Source organism: Pan paniscus, chromosome 14 (genome assembly GCF_029289425.2).
Source record: "Pan paniscus chromosome 14, NHGRI_mPanPan1-v2.0_pri, whole genome shotgun sequence".
Lineage (NCBI taxonomy): Eukaryota > Metazoa > Chordata > Mammalia > Primates > Hominidae > Pan > Pan paniscus.
The window spans coordinates 94,389,035-94,408,212 of NC_073263.2; the positions used below are offsets into that span (position 1 = coordinate 94,389,035).

At 34.5% G+C, this 19,178-nt stretch overlaps 1 protein-coding gene across 1 annotated transcript in view; it reads left to right on the plus strand.

Moving 5' to 3' along the window:
* GPC5 (glypican 5) overlaps positions 1-18,436 on the plus strand; it is a 1,460,504-nt gene extending 1,442,068 nt beyond the window's left edge. The window contains exon 8 of the mRNA XM_063595839.1: positions 14,565-18,436. Within this exon, the coding sequence (XP_063451909.1) occupies positions 14,565-14,722 (158 nt within the window). The 3' untranslated portion in view covers positions 14,723-18,436. The remainder of the gene's footprint in view (positions 1-14,564) is intronic.
* The last annotated feature ends 742 nt before the right edge of the window (positions 18,437-19,178 follow it).

Here is a 19,178-nt window from a genome sequence, read left to right on the forward strand (position 1 = left end):
AGACCATCCTGGCTAACATGGTGAAACTCCATCTCTACTAAAAATGGAAAAAAAAAAAATTAGCCAGGCGTAGTGGTGGGTGCCTGTAGTCCCAGCTGCTCAGGAGGCTGAGGCAGGAGAATGGCGTGAACCGGAAGGCGGAGCTTGCAGTGAGCCAAGATGGCCCCAGTGCACTCCAGCCTGAGTGACAGAGCAAGACTCCGTCTCAAAAAAAAAAAAAGGAATAGCCATAAGCCAAGATAGCCACTCTGTAAGAGAGCCCTGACCAGGAGGAAAGTTAGGCTCTGAGATACAATGAGGAGGTGAAACCAAAATGCATGAAACAGAAAAAAAATTTATTCCTCGCTGGTCCCAGAGAGATGCGGAGTGCCAACAGGAGGACAACAGGAAGTCCAGAGGCATCAGGGCACTCAACCTGTATGCAGAGTGAAAGGAAGAGGAATTCTTGGATTAAGTCTTTTTTAAGAACCATGAGCTCTTATCACTTAGACTTTTTCTTGGTGCTTGTGGATGGGCTAGTTTAAAGAAAACACTCACAAAGAGGGGAACGTATTTACACGACTCTGGTTTGACCATTACGTTGTAGCGTGGTTAGCAACTGTGGTTGTGTTGGGGTTTGGGGTCAGTGAGATGAGGAATAAGCAAGCTACACAGCAAACAACCAAAAGGGGAGAAGCGGTTTTAACTAGGTCAAAGGCGATGGGATTTGGGGGTTCAAATCACTTATGTCAAGCCTAAAACTTGATAAATGCAACAACAACTATATTAAACAAATTTATGACATAATTCCTGCACCTTGAGTTTCAGAAACATCCTGCAACTCATTTTGACCAATGACCTAGTAAGCAGAAGTGACACATGTTCCTTCCAGGTGGAAGCTTTTTTTATTTTTTATTTTTTAGAGATGGGATCTCACTCTGTTGCCCAGGCTGGAATGCAGTGATGCTATCATAGTTCATTGCAGCCTTTAGCTCCAGGCCTCAAGTGATCTTCCCACCTTGGCCTCCCAAAGCACTGGGATTACAGGCATGAGCCACTGTGCCTGGTCCCCAGACGGAAGCTCCTACTTGGCAGTTTGTGTCTCCACACCTGTGTCCTACTGCTCTGGTGAGCTTTGAAGCATATATTGATATGAAGGTGAGATACCAAGTGGTAACATACAGAGTCACCTGGACTAAAAGGGGCCATTGCTGCCAATATTTTGGGGGCAATTTGTTTTTCCAGCCTGACCTATCTTATCCTGGCTGACAAACATAGGTTCCCTAACAAGCACCTAAGTCAGATCACACTTGTCTAACAATTGCTGAGCTCCATTTGCACATCAGAGTTTCGATCAGCTTTTCAGTCCCCATTCTTAAATGTTAGCATATAGCCATAATCAGGGGTCACCACTTATGTTAAGTGTATAACATGAAAAATGGTTAAATCTACAAGCAGAAAAAAAATCCAACTTTAAACAGAGACTCTACTGAGAGAAGAAAACTTTTCAAAAATGTAGTCCTCCTTATCTGAGATTTTAGTTTCTGTGGTTTCATTTACCTGTGATCAACCCCAATCTGAAGACAGATAAGTACACTACAATGAGGTATTTTGAGAGAGAGAGAGTCTACATTCACATGACACAGTAGATGGTGATAATTGTTGTAGTTTATGATGATTTATTGTGGTTAATCTCTTACTGTGCTAATTTATAAATTAAACCATCTCATAAGTATGTATATCTAGGAAGATATATAGGATATATAGGGTTTGTCACTATCCAAAGTTTCAGGCATCTACTAGGGGTCTTGGAATATATCCCCATCCGATAAGGCGAGAATACTGTACTGTCATTACCATCTTAATAGGCCTGAGAAGATTTAAACAAACAAAAACAATAACACAAGTTCCACTTGGAGAAACAAAGGCTAGTAAGCTTAAAACCTATGAAATTATCAACAAAGTGACTGAGTAATAAAGTTCAAGAAATCTCCTAGAAAGTAGAGTAAAATGAACACTAGAAGAAGAAACTGGAGAACATGTTCAGGGTTTCCATTGTTCAAATAATGAGACTTTCAGACACAACAGAGAAAATGAAATAACTCAAGAACATTTCCCCAAATAGATATGCATTTCTAGATGAAAAGGGCCCAGCGAGATGCCCAGCACAGAATATCCAATAGTGCCGCATCAAAGGACATCATGATAAAATTTCAGAACACAATGTAAGAGACACTATATATAAACTTAAGTCTTCTCATCTATAAACTTGCTGCATCTCTACATTTATTTAGATCTTCTTTTAAGACCATAGATGAGATTAGTTGTAAGGATCATGGTTCTCCTTTAGTTTTGGCTTTCAATTTTATTGTGTTGTGGTCAAGGGCTCCACGTTCTTTGTGTTACAACCATTTGCTAATAGTTAAGATTTCCTTTTTGCCTTAATATATGCTCTCTTTTCTAAATATCTTATGTGAGCTTTAATTTATATGCTATATCCACTAGTCATTACCCCACCTGTAGTGATGGTATAGAGAGATATATATTATATATATGTTATTCAATAAATATATATTAATATATTTAATAGTTTATTGAATATAGATATCCTATATATATAGAAAAATATATATATTTATTGAATATATATAGATTACCCCAACTGTAGTGATGTTATCTATGAATATATATATTAGTCAATAGGTAATAAATATATATTTATTGATTTATTACATAAAGCTTTAATTTCAAGCCAATGCAATAAGAAACATTCCTTTAAGAAGTTAGAAACAACTAAAATACAAGTATCAGACAGATAAAAATATCAGCGATTTTACTATTAAAACCCAGACTGGAAAATGTGATTACATATGATATGTAATATTTCACCTAAGAATTATTATCAAGTCAGAAGCATAGCTGAAAAAATATCACTGACTTTTCTCAAAGGGAATAGAGTCTGCCTCATTTACTCCATGATAAAGCACAGGGAAGAATGTACCTTCACTGTAGCCTGGCAAATCCAAAAGAGGATGAGAAATCTAAAAGTTTAGCACATTTTGTTTTATGTGTTTGTTTTTTGAGTCAAGTTCCTTATAAATTCAGGAAATTATTACCCTGCCAAATAAATAGTTTGCAAATTTTTTTCTATTCTGCAGGTTTTCTATTCACTCTATTATTTGTTTTGCTGTAGAGAAGCTTTTTAGTTTAAAAATGTTACATTTGTCTATTTTTATTTTTGTTGCCTATGCTTTTAAGATCTTAATCATGAATTCTTCGCTGAGACCAATGCCCAAATAAGTTTCCTTAGATTTTCTTCTAGTATTTTTGTGGTTTCAGGTCTAACATTTAAATCTTTAAAAGAAAGCATATAAATGCAAATGACTAACGGGCATATTTTGCTTCTATTTTGTTTCTAACTTCAGAAGAAAAAGAATGTTTCTAACTCTACTGGTTCCAAACACAACTCCTATCAAACTGTAGATATGATCACTACAGTTAATGACTAGTATATATAGCACCAGGCTTCTTTGTTTGTTCATTTGTTTCTTCTTGACTTCTATTAAATGTCATTAATACTCTTTTCCTCAGTGGATTAGGAATGTATACATCCTATATTAATTATTTAAGTGGTTAACTTTGAATTTTTAATATTCAATAAAATACATATTTGTGTGAATATAACATAAAGTTAATTAAGATTTCACACTTCTTCCTAATACAAACATGTTAGAATAAACAATTATTTCCAAGTGTTGTAATTACATTATGATTTGAACTCCCTAATATAACCATTGCTTTGCTTTTTCAGCCAACATTAATAGACAGTTACTTAGATGCTTGTCAGTTACCTTGATCACTATTACAACTTTCATACCACTCTTTCATTCTGGGTTGAGTTTCCTGCATTTTTAATTGTGGTCTTAAATAATTTTTTAGAATTGAAAAAAAAAAGTGAAGACCCAAATAAACACAATCAGAAATGACAAAAGTGACATTATAAATGATCCCACAGACTACAAAAGATCCTCAAAGACCACTATGAACATTTCAGTCCCATAAACTAGAAAATCTTGAGAAAATGGATAAATTCCTAGAAACACACCACCTCCCAAGATTGAATCAAGAAGAAAGTGAAATCCTGAACAGACCAGTAACAAGTTCCAAAATTAAATCCGTAATAAATTTTTAAAAACCCCATGAACCAAAAAAAGCCTTGCACCAGATGGATTCACAGCTGAATTCTACCAGATGTACAAAGAGAAGCTGGTGCCAGTCCCCCTGAAACTATTCCAAAAAAGTAAGGAAGAAGGACTCCTTCCTAACTCATTCTATGAAGCCAATATCATTGTGATAACAAAACCTGGCAAAAACACAATAAAATAAGAAAACAGCAGGCCAGTATCCCTGATGAACATAGATGCAAAAATCCTCAGCAAAATAGCAAACTGGATTCAGCAGCACAACAAAATTTAACTCATGATAATCATAGGGGTTTTATTCCTGGCATGCAAGGTTGGGTCAATATACACAAATAAATAAATGTGATTCATCACATAAGCAGAATTCTAATAAAAGCACATAGTTATCTCAATAGACACAGAAAAGGCTTTTGATAAAATCCAACATCTTTCATGATAAAAACAGAGTAAGCACTGAAGGCAAATACCTCTAAAGAAGAGCCGTCTATGACAAATACACAAGTAACATCCCACTGAATGGGCAAAAGCTAGAAGTGTTTCCCTTAAGAAGTGAAACAAGACAAAACGTCTACTCTCTCTACTCCTATTCAATGTAATATTGAAAGTGCCACCCAGAGGAAAGAGAAAGAAATAAAAGGTATCCAAATAGGAAATGAGGAAGTCAAATTATCTCTCTTTGCTGACAATACAATTCTATGCCTAAAAAATTCTAAAGAATGCCAAAAGTCTCCTAAACCTGATAAGCAACTTCAGTAAAGTTTCAGGATAGAAAATCAATGTACAAAAATCAATATTATTACTATATACTAATAACATTCAAGCTGAGAGCCAAATCAATAGCATAATCCCATTTGTAATAGCCTTAAAAAATAAAATACCTAGGAACACATCTAACCAAGAAGGTGAAAGATCCCTACAAGAAAAACTACAAAACACTTATGAAAGAAATTGCAGATGACACAAAGGGGGAAAAACATTCCACACTCATGGATTAGAAGAATCAGTATTGTTAAAGAGGTTATACTGCCCAAAGCAATCTATAGATTCAATGCTACTCCTATCAAATGACCAATGTCATTTTTCACAGAATTAGGGGGAAAAAATCAAAATTTATATGGAACAAAAAAAAAACCTGAATAGCCAAAGCAATCCTAGGCAAAAAGAACAAAGCTGGAAGCATTACACTGGCCAACTTCAAAGTATACAAGGCTACAGTAACAAAAACAGCATGGTACCGGTACAAAAACACAGACGAATGGAACAGAATAGATAATGCAGAAATGAAGCAGCACACATAGAAAGAACTGATCTTTGACAAAGTTGACAAAAATAAGCAATGGGGAACAGACTCCCTATTCAATAAATGGTACTGGGAAAACTGGCTAACCATATACAGAAGAATTAAACTGGGCTCCTACATGTCACCATATACAAAAATTAACTGAAAATGGATTAAAGACCTAAATGTGAGACCTCAAACTATAAAAATTCCAGAAGAAAACATAGGAAATACCCTTCTGGACTTCATCCTTGGTAAAAAATTTATGACCAAGTCCTTAAAAGCAATTGCAGCAGAAATAAAAGTTGACAAGTTGGACCTAATTAAACCAAAGAGCTTCTGTACAGCAAAAGAAACTATTAACAAAGTAAACAGACACCTTACGTAATGGATACAAATATTTACAAACTATGCATCTGTCAAAGGTCTACTATCCAGAGTCTATAAGGAAGTTAAACAAATCAACAAGCAAAACACAAATAACCTCATCAAAAAGTGGGCAAAGTACATGAACAGACACTTCTCAAAAGAAAACACAGAAGCAACCAATAAACATATGAAAAAAATGCTTAACATCATTAATCATTAGAGAAATGCAAATCAAAATCACAATGAGATAGCATCTCACACCAGTCAGAATGGCTATTATTAAAAAGTCAAAAAACAACAGATGCTGGCAAGGCTGGGAAGAAAAGGGAACACTTATACATTTCTGGCGGATATGTAAATTAGTTCACCTGTGGAAAGCAGTTTGGAGATTTCTCAATGAAATAAAAACAGAACTACCATTCCACCCAGCAATCCGATTACTGGTATATACCCAAAGGAAAAGAAATTGTTCTACCAAAAAGTCACATGCACTCATATGTTCATCACAGAACTATTCACAATAGCAAAGACCTAGAACCAACTTAGGTGCCCATCAGTGGTAGACTGGATAAATAAAATGTGGTATGTAGACACTGATATGGTTTGGCTGTATCCCCACCCAAATCTCATCTTGTAGTTCCCATAATTCCCCTGTGTCATGGGAGGGACCTGGTTGGAGGTAATTGAATCATGGGGACAGGTCTTTCTGTGCTGTTCTCATGATAGTGAGTAAGTCTCATGAGATCTGATGGTTTTATAAAGGTCAGTTCCCCTGCACACGCTCTCTTGCCTGCCACCATCCCTTTGCTCTTCCTTTGTCTTCCGCCATGATGGTGAGGCCTCCCCAGCTATGTGGAACTGTGAGTTAATTAAAACTCTTTCCTTCATAAATTACCCACTCTCAGGTATGTCTTCCTTAGCAGCATGAGAACAAACTAATACAGACACCATGCAGCTATAAAAAAATGACATTGTGTCCTTTGCAGCAACATGGATGCAGCTGGAGACCATTACCCTAGGTGAATCAATGCAGAAACAGGAAATCAAATATCACATGTTCTTACTTAACAGTGAGAGTTAAATCTTGGCTACACACAGATATAGACGAAAATAGACAATGGTGACTCCAAAAAGAGGGAGGGCAGGAGGAGGGCAAGGGCTGGAAAAGTTCCTATTGGGTACAATGTTCACTGTCCGGGTGATGGGATCAACAGAAGTCCAAGCCTCAATATCACATAATATACCTGTGTTACGAACCTGCACATGTACCCCATGAAACTAAGATAAAAATGGAAATTAAAACCAAAAAAAGAATTTGTCAGGGAGTGGTTAGAAATACTCTTTCTTGAAAGTACTCATTTCTTCTACATAATTTAACTCTGTATAGAATTCTATATAGATAATTACTTTCTTTCATGTTTAAAATAAATTATTCTGTCCTGGTGTGTGGCTCACACCTATAATCTCAACATTTTGGGAAACCAAGGCAGGGGTATCACTTGAGGCCAGTAGTTCAAGACCAGCCTGGACAGCAAAGCAAAACCCCCATCTCTACAAAAAACTTTTTTTAAAAAAAGTTATCAAGGCATGGTGGCATGTGCCTGTAGCCCCAGCTTCTTGAGAGGCTGAAGCAAGAGGATTGCTTGAGCCCAGGAGTTCTAGACTGCAGTGAGCTATGATGGTATCGCTGCACTCCAGCATGAGCAACATAGAAAGACCCTATCTCTAAAAATAATAACAAAAATAACAATAGAACAAATTATTCTACTTATTTTAGCCTCTGTTATTGTTTCTTTAAAATTAATCTAATGTTTTGTTCTGTTAACAGCCACCTTTTTTTCTGGTCATTTGAAAAAATTTCTCTTTGTCTTTGGTACTGCAGACTATCACTACCATGTGTCGAGACATAGATATGCATTTTTAAATTATTTTAATTTTTAATAGCACTTTAAGTCCATATTATCACTAACCTAAATAAGATATAAAATTTTCTAATTTCATTAACTCATAGTATTTTTCAGCCTTATACTTTTTAAAAATAATTTTCTGAATCATTAGTAATAATTATTCCAAATTACCTGTAAATTCTTATCACTAAGAACTAGTATATAACTGAGTACTGTGGTATATTTAATAGATATACTTTTAATACTTAGTTTTAATTACCAATTATGCAAAAATGACCTTTTAAATTTTCTATTTGTATATTCGTTCTAGAAGTAATTTCACAAGAAAGATAAAAATCATAACATCAGTATTGCTATAAAATAGCTTAAAATAATATGTTCTTTCAAAATCAGATGTGTGTTCTTTTGCTAAATTCTTCAAAAATCAATAAAGCAAACTTAGGAAAAAGAACTGGATGACCATTATTAGATGAAATATAGCATCAGGAACTGTCAAAAGATCTAAACAATATTCCCTTCATCTTTAAACTTCAATCCAGAAAAAAAAGTCTATTTATTATTCATTATTAGAGAGCCACTAATAATTTATCTGATACAGTGACAATTTCCTTGCTATTACTCAGAGCTATAATTTCAAAATAAATTATACTATTTTACCTTAATCTTTGGTTTACAGTCAGAATATCTCATTACTTCATTTCATTCATTGTTTCACTTATTAACAATTTGGATAACTCCATTATTTTTACATAATTTATCAAAAAAGGAAGGCTACTATTGCTATAAAACATTAAGATCAAAAAGAGAACTATATCTCAAAATTCTGTTTCACAAGGAATAGAAAAGGCTTTCATGAAGACAGTTGCATTGCCCTTCAGTTACGAGTGTTGATGAGGCTATAGGGCTACCAGGAACCTTGTATCTTTAGCCATACAGTCACTCTTCTTTGGTTCTCGGGTTATACAGAATCCCTAGGTTTTGGAAAACAACTCATCATTTTAAAAAGTATATCCTCAACTCAAGTGACCCAACATACTGGATGCACCCACCAATCATATTTACTAGGAGACATGACCTGACTGAATTAGCTCCTCATACTTTCTTTAAAAATGGCAAATAGTTATGCTAAGCCATCTCAGATTTGTTAGAATCCTTAATGTCCAGCCAAAATACATGTGGCTAATGTTAGCATAAATGACAAGAATTAGTCTAGTAACTAGTGACCAAAGTTAACAGTTTAGATTTAACATAATAAGATTCGTAGCAATTTTATTCAGAAGATATTTGTCAAGTCAGTTTCCTCATAATAAATCTTTTCCATGATATTTACCACCTGTCTTATTAAATGTAAAATTCTAATTCACATCTAATTCTAATCGTTTATTTTACAGTCTGAGTTGCTGCAATATAATTTTTGTTTTTATATTAAAAGACACTAAGAGAAACATATTTGTATTATTTAGTAATTTTATGCCCTGGATTAAATTCATTCAACTTATTCATTCACCTAATTATTGCTAAATGCTTGCTAGTTCAATACAGAAATTAATGAGAGAGTCTCTACTCTCAAGGAAACACAGCAATAGACTATTAGAGTTAAAAGAACATTAAGGAGCATGAAAGTATATATATACATGTATTTTATTAAAATTTATATACATTAAGTGCTATCAAAATACATTTTTCTGTATTAATAAATATTTACTCCTTAAAGAGTTTTAAATAAATGAATGCACCTTAATTTTCTTAACCCAATTCCCTACCAATTGGCACTTAATTTGCTTAGGATTTTCATTAACAATGCACAGATTAACATTTTGTGAATAAATATGTGCACATACTCTTCATTATTCACACAGAATTGCTGCATAAAAGTGGAATTATTTGGTCTAAGCAAATGAACATTTTAAACACTTTTAATATATTTTGGCAAATTCTCTAATGAAGGGCTGTACCCTTGCCCAACTGGTTACACTCTCCTCTCTGTCTTGCTTTTAACACCTGGACAATAGATAATTGACACTTCATTGTGTGTATGATAGTACTTATTTGTTGTCCAGTGAAGAAGACTTTCCCTTCTTCTTATAATTGTAAATATCCATTTCTGTTCTTTCACCACTTCTCTACAGGAACATTTGTAGTTTTCACATGGATTGTAACAACTATTTTTACGTTCAAGACATCTTTTTGCTGCAATCTATAATGCAAAATTTTCTCCATTTTTCTGTGTGTATCCTCAATTTTGTTGTGGTGTTTTTTGTTGTACCAAAGGTTCTTTTCTTGTGTGATATCAACACTATTAATTTTCTTTTTATAGATTCTGACTTAAAATATGTAGGCTTTACTCAACTGTATATAAATAAAAATATAGACCTATATATTTTGTTTACTTCCTCATTATTTTTACTTAAGTTTTGGTCCCACAGACATTTACTTTAGACAATGCTATGGGATAAAATTCTAGCTTATTTTTTCAAATATTGATTTAATAATTTAGCCAGCAAGATATTTTGATTAACTCTCCTCTCTTACTGAAAATGTTCTCATTTGAAAGTTCCAAGAAATGTGGGTCATAGCTAAAGTCAACCAGCTAGACTGTGGCAAAGCCAGAATTTGACCTCGAGTTCAATGCTTTGAATGTGTAGTGGCAAACAGTATGGCTCTGGAATCAATGAGGACCACATTTGAATGGGGCACAACTGGAATTCTGCCACAGCTATGTTACCTTGAGTAAATTACTTCTTCTACACCTGTTCCTAATATTTAGAATAAGGGAACGTAATTCTATCAAACTTCCTAATCTTTAGAATAAGGGGAAATAATTATATCAACCTTATCCTGTTCTTGTGTAAATGAGTCATTATTCAATTTATTCATTCAACAATATTAATTAAAAGTGTTCTTTGTAATAGATATTTTTTGAGGTGTCGTGACTATAGCTACCTTAAAAATGGATATTTTCCAGAAATAAATTATTTTGACTTCATTATTAACTTAGTGTTGAATTCAAATAATGATCTATAGGATCTGGAGTCCTGCTCCCAGCATTCCATCTGCCCTGTACTCTCACCATTGGAATGGTGAAAAAGATACCTGGTGAAGATATATATAGATATATAGATATATAGATATTTGACTCGTCTAAGTGTCAAGAAATCTGGTGTCAGATATATCTGGTGGAGATAGATAGATAGATAGATAGATAGATAGATAGATAGATAGATTTGACTCGTCTAAGTGTGAAGGAAAAGGCTGTAAGTACACACTGTATATTCACTCTCCAGCACAATACCTGACACAGAGCTGGCAGTGAATAGATTTTATAAATGAAGGAGCAAATTAACAATGTATACATTCTCGTCCATGCAATTTTATTAAAAATAGAACAAATTGTCTCTAAACAGACTTGCCTTTCCTTAGTGAAACTAAAAGCATTTTTAAAATACGTAGACAGATGAAATAGAGATAGAGGAAAATACCCACACTCTCCTGCCTCCGTGTAAATGACAAAAAGAAGGTGCTGTCCTCTCAGATTCATCAGGCCATTCTGATTCATCATCATTAACTTGCCCACATGGATTCTACCTCTGAATACTTCCGGTTACTTGATTAATACCCCAAAGTAGCACCTACTCAGCCATTCCAGATGACAAGGAAGGAGAGAAAACACTCCTAATGCACTTTGTAGGTAACATAATTTATCTTTTTTGTTCTCAGTTTAAGTATTGACTTGTTGGTGCCAAGCAATGTGCTTGGAATCAGGGAGGCAGGTGATCAGAGCACAGACTGGGTCTAGACTTCTGGATTTGATCTTGGCTCCACTGCTTATGGTCACTTAACTTTCTAGTGCCTCAGTTTCCTCATCTATAAAAGCAGGTAATAATAACAGTGCCTATTTTATGCGACTGTTGTGAAAATTAAATGACTTAACATTTGTGAAGTACTTGGAACTGTACCTGACACCACAGCAAGGGCTCTGTAGATATTATCAAATAAATTAATACACTTTACCACTTCCTTAGCAGAGCACTCCCTGACCAAGTTACATCCCTTTACCTTATTTCGAGATGGAGTTTCGTTCTTGCTGCCCAGGCTGGAGTGCAATGGCACAATCTAGGCTCACCGCAACCTCCGCCTCCCGAGTTCAAGTGATTCTCCTGCCTCGGCTTCCCAAGTAGCTGGGATTACAGGCACGCACCACCACACCTGGCTAATTTTGTATTTTTAGTAGAGACGGGGTTTCTCCATGTTGGTCAGGCTGGTCTTGTACTCCCGACCTCAGGTGATCTGCCTGCATCAGCCTCCCAAAGTGCTGAGATTACAGGTGTGAGCCACTGCTCTCGGCCTACCATATTTCATAGCACCAATCACCAGGCCTGTCCCTGTGTAATAATATTTCCTTCATTTTTTAATAACGCAATTTTCTTTCCCCATCAGACCATAAACCACTAAGAACAAAACTATGAATTTATTGACACCTTTGTGTGTTGCTGTTATGCATATAAGAGTATTCAAAAATTACTTTTTCTTTAATGTATTAATACAATAAATCTCCAAACTAATTTTTTCTTTTATAGGTCTTTATAAGCCTTGGTATAATTTATAAGCTTGGTTAATTAAATTTCTTTATGAAAATAATCACTGCATCAAATATTCATGGAGCTAGAATTTTTGGCATGCTAATGTCTTTTTACAGATGACAAGGTTGTGATTTGATCCATAACTACAGCCATGACTGCCAGGCTCTTGAAAAGATCTTGAATTCTTTTCACATACTTATTACTCAAAGGCCATATTCCTTAGAACTGTTACATTTATTTATTAGTAACACCTTAATATAAGATGGTAAAATAGCATCTGATTGAAGGCAGAAAAGCTCTCCTGCCATTGTCTGGCTTACAGGCATAAGAGTTAACGTCTTTCTACTTACATATTTTCACCCATGATGGCATCCACTAAACCTAAATCAGTGTCTGGCTCATGAATGAACAAAATATAAGCTCAGAATGGCATAAGAAAACCTTATTCATGGATCCCATCCAAACACAAATTCACAATGCTTAAAAATGAAAAGTAAATCCTGTAATGCTCAAATTTATGTAGTTATCTTAGAAAAAAATATATTTGTAATTGCCTGGAGTCCTCATAGCTTCTTGTTAAGCTTAACAAGAGGTATAAAGCCATGACTAAAATATTCACACTCCACTCTAGTCCCTATTTAAAAAAAATAAAAAAGGGAATCACTAGTTTATTCATCTTGCCTAATGACACAGAAGGGCAAAACAAGCACCCACACAATGAATAATAATGTAAGAGCTCAGACTGTAAAATCAATATGTCAGATCAGCAGAGCTTTGCTTCGTTTTAGTGCTCTCATGTCTGAATGCAGCACAGCTTATCTTCTGAATTATATATATATATATTGGCCTAATTACATAAATATTGACTTTTCCTTATATGAAGTTTATTCTTTCAATCTCTCTGTAATTACCATGTCAGTATTTGTGGCTGTAGTAACAATGAATTTAAATCTGTTAATTGTGACTGATGGTGGCATGCTATGAGATAATTCAGTCACTTAGTCTCAGAACACTGATGGCACTAGATAATAAGTGATGAATCAGTAATTCCCTAAGTATATCGTACTAAGGTAAACATCTTTAAAAAGCAATTCTTTCAACCCAGTTAATTAAGGGGATAGTTTTTTCCTCAACTTGTCAGGTTTCATAACGTACAGAAGTAATAACCGGAATGCGACTGGATCTTGGTGTGTGACTTTGCCTTTTTTTTTTAAATGAAACACTTTATCCCTAACTTCATTCTCCAGTCCACCCATTAACAACTTCTTTGATCTGTTGATAGATATCTACACCTCCATCCTCACAGCTGCATGTGTGTATGAAAGATATAATTTAACATTTGTTGCTATTATTCTTTGCTATTTGCTATTTCCATAAAGGTCCTAATTCCTGATCTCACTTACATGTGGAATCTAAAATAGCTGAAGTCATAAAAGGGGAAAGTAGAAGGGTGGCTGCCAGGGGATGGATGTGGGGAAGGGAGGGGAGATGGTGGTTAGAGGGTACAAAGTTTAGTTAGACAGGAGGAAGAAATGTTTTAGACCATTGCGCAGCATGGTAACTAGCATTCATAATGTACTGTATATTTCCAAATTGCCAAGAAGGTACATTTCAAATGTTCCCTCCACAAGAAAAATGCTAAGGATGTGAGGTGATGGATATGCTAGCCAGCTTGACTTTATCATTCCTCCTGGTATACTTGTCAAAATATCACATTGTACCCCATCAATATCTATAAAATTTGTCAAGTAAAAATAAAAATAAATTTGAAAAAGATCTTAGGCCTACTTTATTCTAATGTAAAATATGATCTGTAGAAATTCTACTTTTAAAAAATATTTTATTCAATTATATCCCCTCAACTGGTTTTATTTTCACGGGAAAATTTTCAGTTACCGAAGTTGATACATCTCTGAAACAAGAACTAATCCCATACCTAGGATATATTAATTAATTAAATGTCTTCACTTTCTTACCAGTGGCACAGAAATGTTCCAAAAATTTTAAAAAGCTAAAAATCTTTTCACTTTGCTCTTATAATATTTGAGAATTTTCACACCAGAGCTTGAACTCTCCAATTTAAGTAGGACGGAAATACCTGTGTCATACTAATTATGTTAGAGTTAGGTGAACATAGAGAATGGTCCCCCAAAACAATGCTGTCCACACTTTGAGTTTAAGAGTTGTTCTAGACGTATTATGGTGAAGTGGTCATGCATCACCTGTGCTTTCTTATTTGCCTCTACAGGGATGCCAGATGATATGAACTTCAGTGATGTAAAGCAAATCCATCAAACAGACACTGGCAGTACTTTAGATACAACAGGAGCAGGATGTGCAGCGGCGACTGAATCTATGACATTCACTCTGATAAGTGTGGTGATGTTACTTCCCGGGATTTGGTAACTGAACTCTTCTGTCCTGACATACCTTACTGAAGTCTCGATTTCTTCTCTCTCTGCATATGCCTGGAATAAGAGATCCTTTTTCAATGTAACAATTATATTTATGAAAAGATATGTTACACTAACTTCTCAGAAGCCAAGCTGAAATATTCGTAAAGTCCCTAAAACTCAACGTTTAAATGACACACTTTAAAAATATGTCTTTTTTCAATCTAACTGAAAACCTTCTTAACTTCTAATATATTAAATCTGAAGATGTGAAGGGCACAGAAGTGACTTTGAATAAGAAGAATTTAGTGTATCTGTAATTTTATTATCAATTCCAAGCCCCTTCCTTTCTAAATTAAAAATGTTTTCATTTGAAAGTGTATTTGCCAGACAATGAAAACAGTATGCAGTATTTCTTAAAGTACTGAAATTAGAATATCATGAAATAAATCAAAACATACAATGGCAAGTAGTATGCATGCATATTCAAGAGACTCTTCCATTTTTGCAAGCTGTAGAAGGAAATGTCTGAATGTCTATAAGTTATGGGGTAGATTCTTGAGAAGCATTTCACATAATTTCACTGAAGAACCTTGATAATTTTGACCCACTGTAACTTAGCCACTGATGAACCTTAAAGCTGAGTATTTTATTAACACCTGATTTGTATTCCATTATATTCAAAATGCATCTTTGGTATTGTGCCTCTGCTCCCATCTCTCTCTTTGCCTCATAGATTTAGCTATGTTGGGAAGCACATGCTTGCTCTAGGAATATCTCCAATAAAGCTGTTAACTATTTGGTGGAAAATTTTGAAGAATATTTGTCATTTTCTTCTGGCAAAAATGCTATTTTCACCCATTTTCAAAATATTATGTACTACTTTTTAAAGCCTGATGTTGTACAATGGGCTACCTATGCATTTCTAAGGTTCCTATGAATATCTGCAGACATGTCCAGAAAATATGATATGCAACACTTTAGCTCTTTCCTATTTGCTCATTAATGGAGCTGCAAACCAACAGTCTCTAATTTCTCAGTTGGGATAAGTTGCCTCAATAGACACTAATAGGATATGTATATGGCTATACTTGAGGAAAAGAGAAGTTAGTTTTTATTAATAAGTATCACATCCAGTCTACAGAGAGAAAATATAATTAATACAAAGTCACAGAATAGAAAAGGGAATTTCTGACCTCAAATTAAAAAAAACAAAAAAAATTTGAAATGACTTCTGACAAAGACGTAAACAAGACACAGCCAACTGCAAACATTAATGAGGTAAAATCCGTTTCTGCCAGTCAGGAAACAATATATGATCAAACCTTGTTCTTGCTTAAGTTCTCAATTAACAAAATGATCTAAGGATGGTTAGTTTAAATCACAACATTTTTAAGCTGCCCAATCAGGTTTTACCCTCCGTTCAAACATGCCTCAGAACCGTAAGTGTTATTCTACCCATCAGTTCTGGATGCCATTTTCCTAGGCTTCCATTCCACACCTAACATTCCCTGATCCATTCAGTTAATAACTCATTTGCACTCACCTTGACACACTCCACAAATTACAAACTTAACCCTATTTTGAAAATTTTTTACTTCAACCTCAGCTCTTCATTTAAATCAGTCTTGGAAAAAAGTGATACTAAGGCACTCATTTGCTGCCCTCCAGCCCAAGTCATGATTGGCTTGCTACGGCAAAATTTCAGACCCAACTTAAGAGGAATTTAATTCTAAAGACAAACAAACTGAAGAGCATGCTTTAGCAGTCTAAGATATATGGATAAAATTAATTGACGGAAGATAATTTCAGATATGGCAAGAAATGGACAAAAGCAGAGTGGTAAAGTCAATACAAGAAATGAATATTTTTTTTTAAACTAAGTTTTACATGCTCAGATGGGTGTTATCTGCAGGTGGGTGCTTTGGGGACTATATAAGCAATAATGGTGCTGCTAGAGCTTAAAACACTGGGGTTTTCAGAATTTCTTTAAAAGCCTAAGGCAAAATTGTTAATATTCTCAGTAAGGATATACTTATCCATTAACACTTCCCATTCTGTGACATTTCATATCTACATAGTTTCTTATGAATTACAAAGCTCTTTCAAATGAGAGAGAGTATCTCATTGGACTTTCTTCGCCCTCTCAAAGATAGGCTTGATTTTCAGTCAAATAAAAACAATAATGCTGATTTTTTATATGGCTCAGAATTTGCTTCTGGAGTTTTTCATTAATAAGGTCTAAGAAAGTTTTGAGCAATGATACAAGTGTTGGATATGTGTCTACTTTCCAAGATTATTTAATAGATTACATCAGACTGAATGTATGTATTTAAAAATATCGCACACATAGTCACATTTTATGCTGGTGTAATTTTTAAAAGAGCCATATTCTTGAATCCCGGAGTTATTTTTATGAGTTTAAGTAATCATAAAACTTCGTCTGATATTTTGCATATATTGGGGAGACTAGGTTTAGAAGCAGAACTAACATTTACTTGGCCTTTCTTTGTATAGGCACCATGATAAATGCCTTGATGCACAATGTCATTTAATCTCCCCAAAAACACTGACATTTCCATTTTACCAATGAGAAAACTGAGCTTATAAATATTAGGGAATTTGACAGATGTCATACAACTAATCATAACAGAGTTAGATGGTGAGTATGATACCTTTAAATAAACTGTATACCTTTCTGGTTCAAAGATACAGTTTTGGAACAACAGCGAGAAACTACAGGTTAGCACAAAAATCATTCAGAGACTACTTAAGTCTCCAAACTAGGATTTAACAAATACAATTGGCTATAGAATAATTGTCTAATTACCAAAATGCACATTAGTGTAGAAACATAATAAAAAGGAGAAGTGTAAACATGGACTTTTTTTAGTACCATTCATTACCCTCCCATATATTCAAATCCACTCTAAACACATCAGCCCTGAAAATAAATCAGCTGCCGAGAATGAGAAAGAAAACACAACTGTTTTAACTCTAATGGGATCATGAAGTTTATTTTAGTTTCCTTTGCAACAAAAAGGTATAAAACATTTCTTTGGCTATAGGATGGCATAAAAAAATGAAAGGAAGGAGAGGAGGAAGGAAGGAAGGAAAGGAGGGAGGAGGGAGGGAAGGAGGGAGGGAAGGAAGAAGGGAAGGAAGGGAAAGGGCATGGCAGAAAATTATTTTTTAAATCTTAGATTTGCCTTTATCCTCTATTTATTCTGTGAATAAATAATGTCTGCATGGTTACAGTACATGGTACAATAAAATAATGTCTGCATGGTTATCTTCTCACTAAAAAAGGACTGAGGTTAATAAGCTCTTTCCTCCCAACACTCAGATTTTCTGAAGTGCTCAATAATGATGCTTTGAAAAGGACTAAATTCATTTATTACTAACTGTTTGCTATCATATAAAATATTGTTTCTAACATCAGAATCCTTCAAGGACAATAAAAATGATTTTTTTCTTGAATGAATATATTCAACCTAGACGTCTCTTATTCTGAATGAGAACTTTGTTGAGCAGGCTACATCACTATTGTATTTAGTTTGCAACCTTTAATGTCATTCATATACAATTACATGGGTTACGAAAATTCAGAAATAATAATTTCTAATGTTGTTAGGTATGAATGTGAACGTATCAAGTTTTTCTTTAAATGCAGATTGTTGTATACAAGTCATTTTTGATCAAAATACAGATAAAACATATTTCTCAAGTCAAAAGTCTGCTTTCCTTGCCTTTACTAAAATTACAGAGTGACTGAATTACTGTTATAATTACTTTATGAATAGAGATCTAATCAAATATAATTCTTAAGCTATCCTTTCTGCCTCCTTGCACAGAGAAAACTGAGTAATTTCATCACAATATAATTTATATTTCCATAGCAGAAAAAACAATAACTTATTTGGAAGAGAGTAGAGTAGGAGTGGATGTCCATGGTTACTTTTTGGAAACATCTGATTTAAGAGACTTTTGCCTTCCTGCACTTGCCAATTGTCACACTGGAATCAACTTCATGAAAATGTGTGTGAGAATATCACGCATCTTATTTTCCCCTTAAAATTTTACTTTGACTACATTGAAGACCAGAGTGAAAGACAATATACCAGAATTTGAAAGACCATAGAATTAAGAACAGAACAGTGAACATTTAAGGATCAAAACTGGTTGGAGACAGAAGGAATGGGATTGACTGCAGTAATAAGTAAATTCTTACTTTTATGAGTTTGATACCCACCTTTAAACACGTTGGATTGGAAGGAATGAAGACTCTTAGAAAAAAAGGGAGGTCTCTGATTTTCCTGAGATTACTCAGCCAAGACCACTAGCGTAACAAGAAGAAAGAAAAAAGAAGAACAAGAACAAGAAGGCCCAGCTGTAAGACAAATGCTGTGAACGGTATAGTACGTTCCAGAAAGAGTGACTCCATAATTGTGATCAAAGAGTTCCAGGAC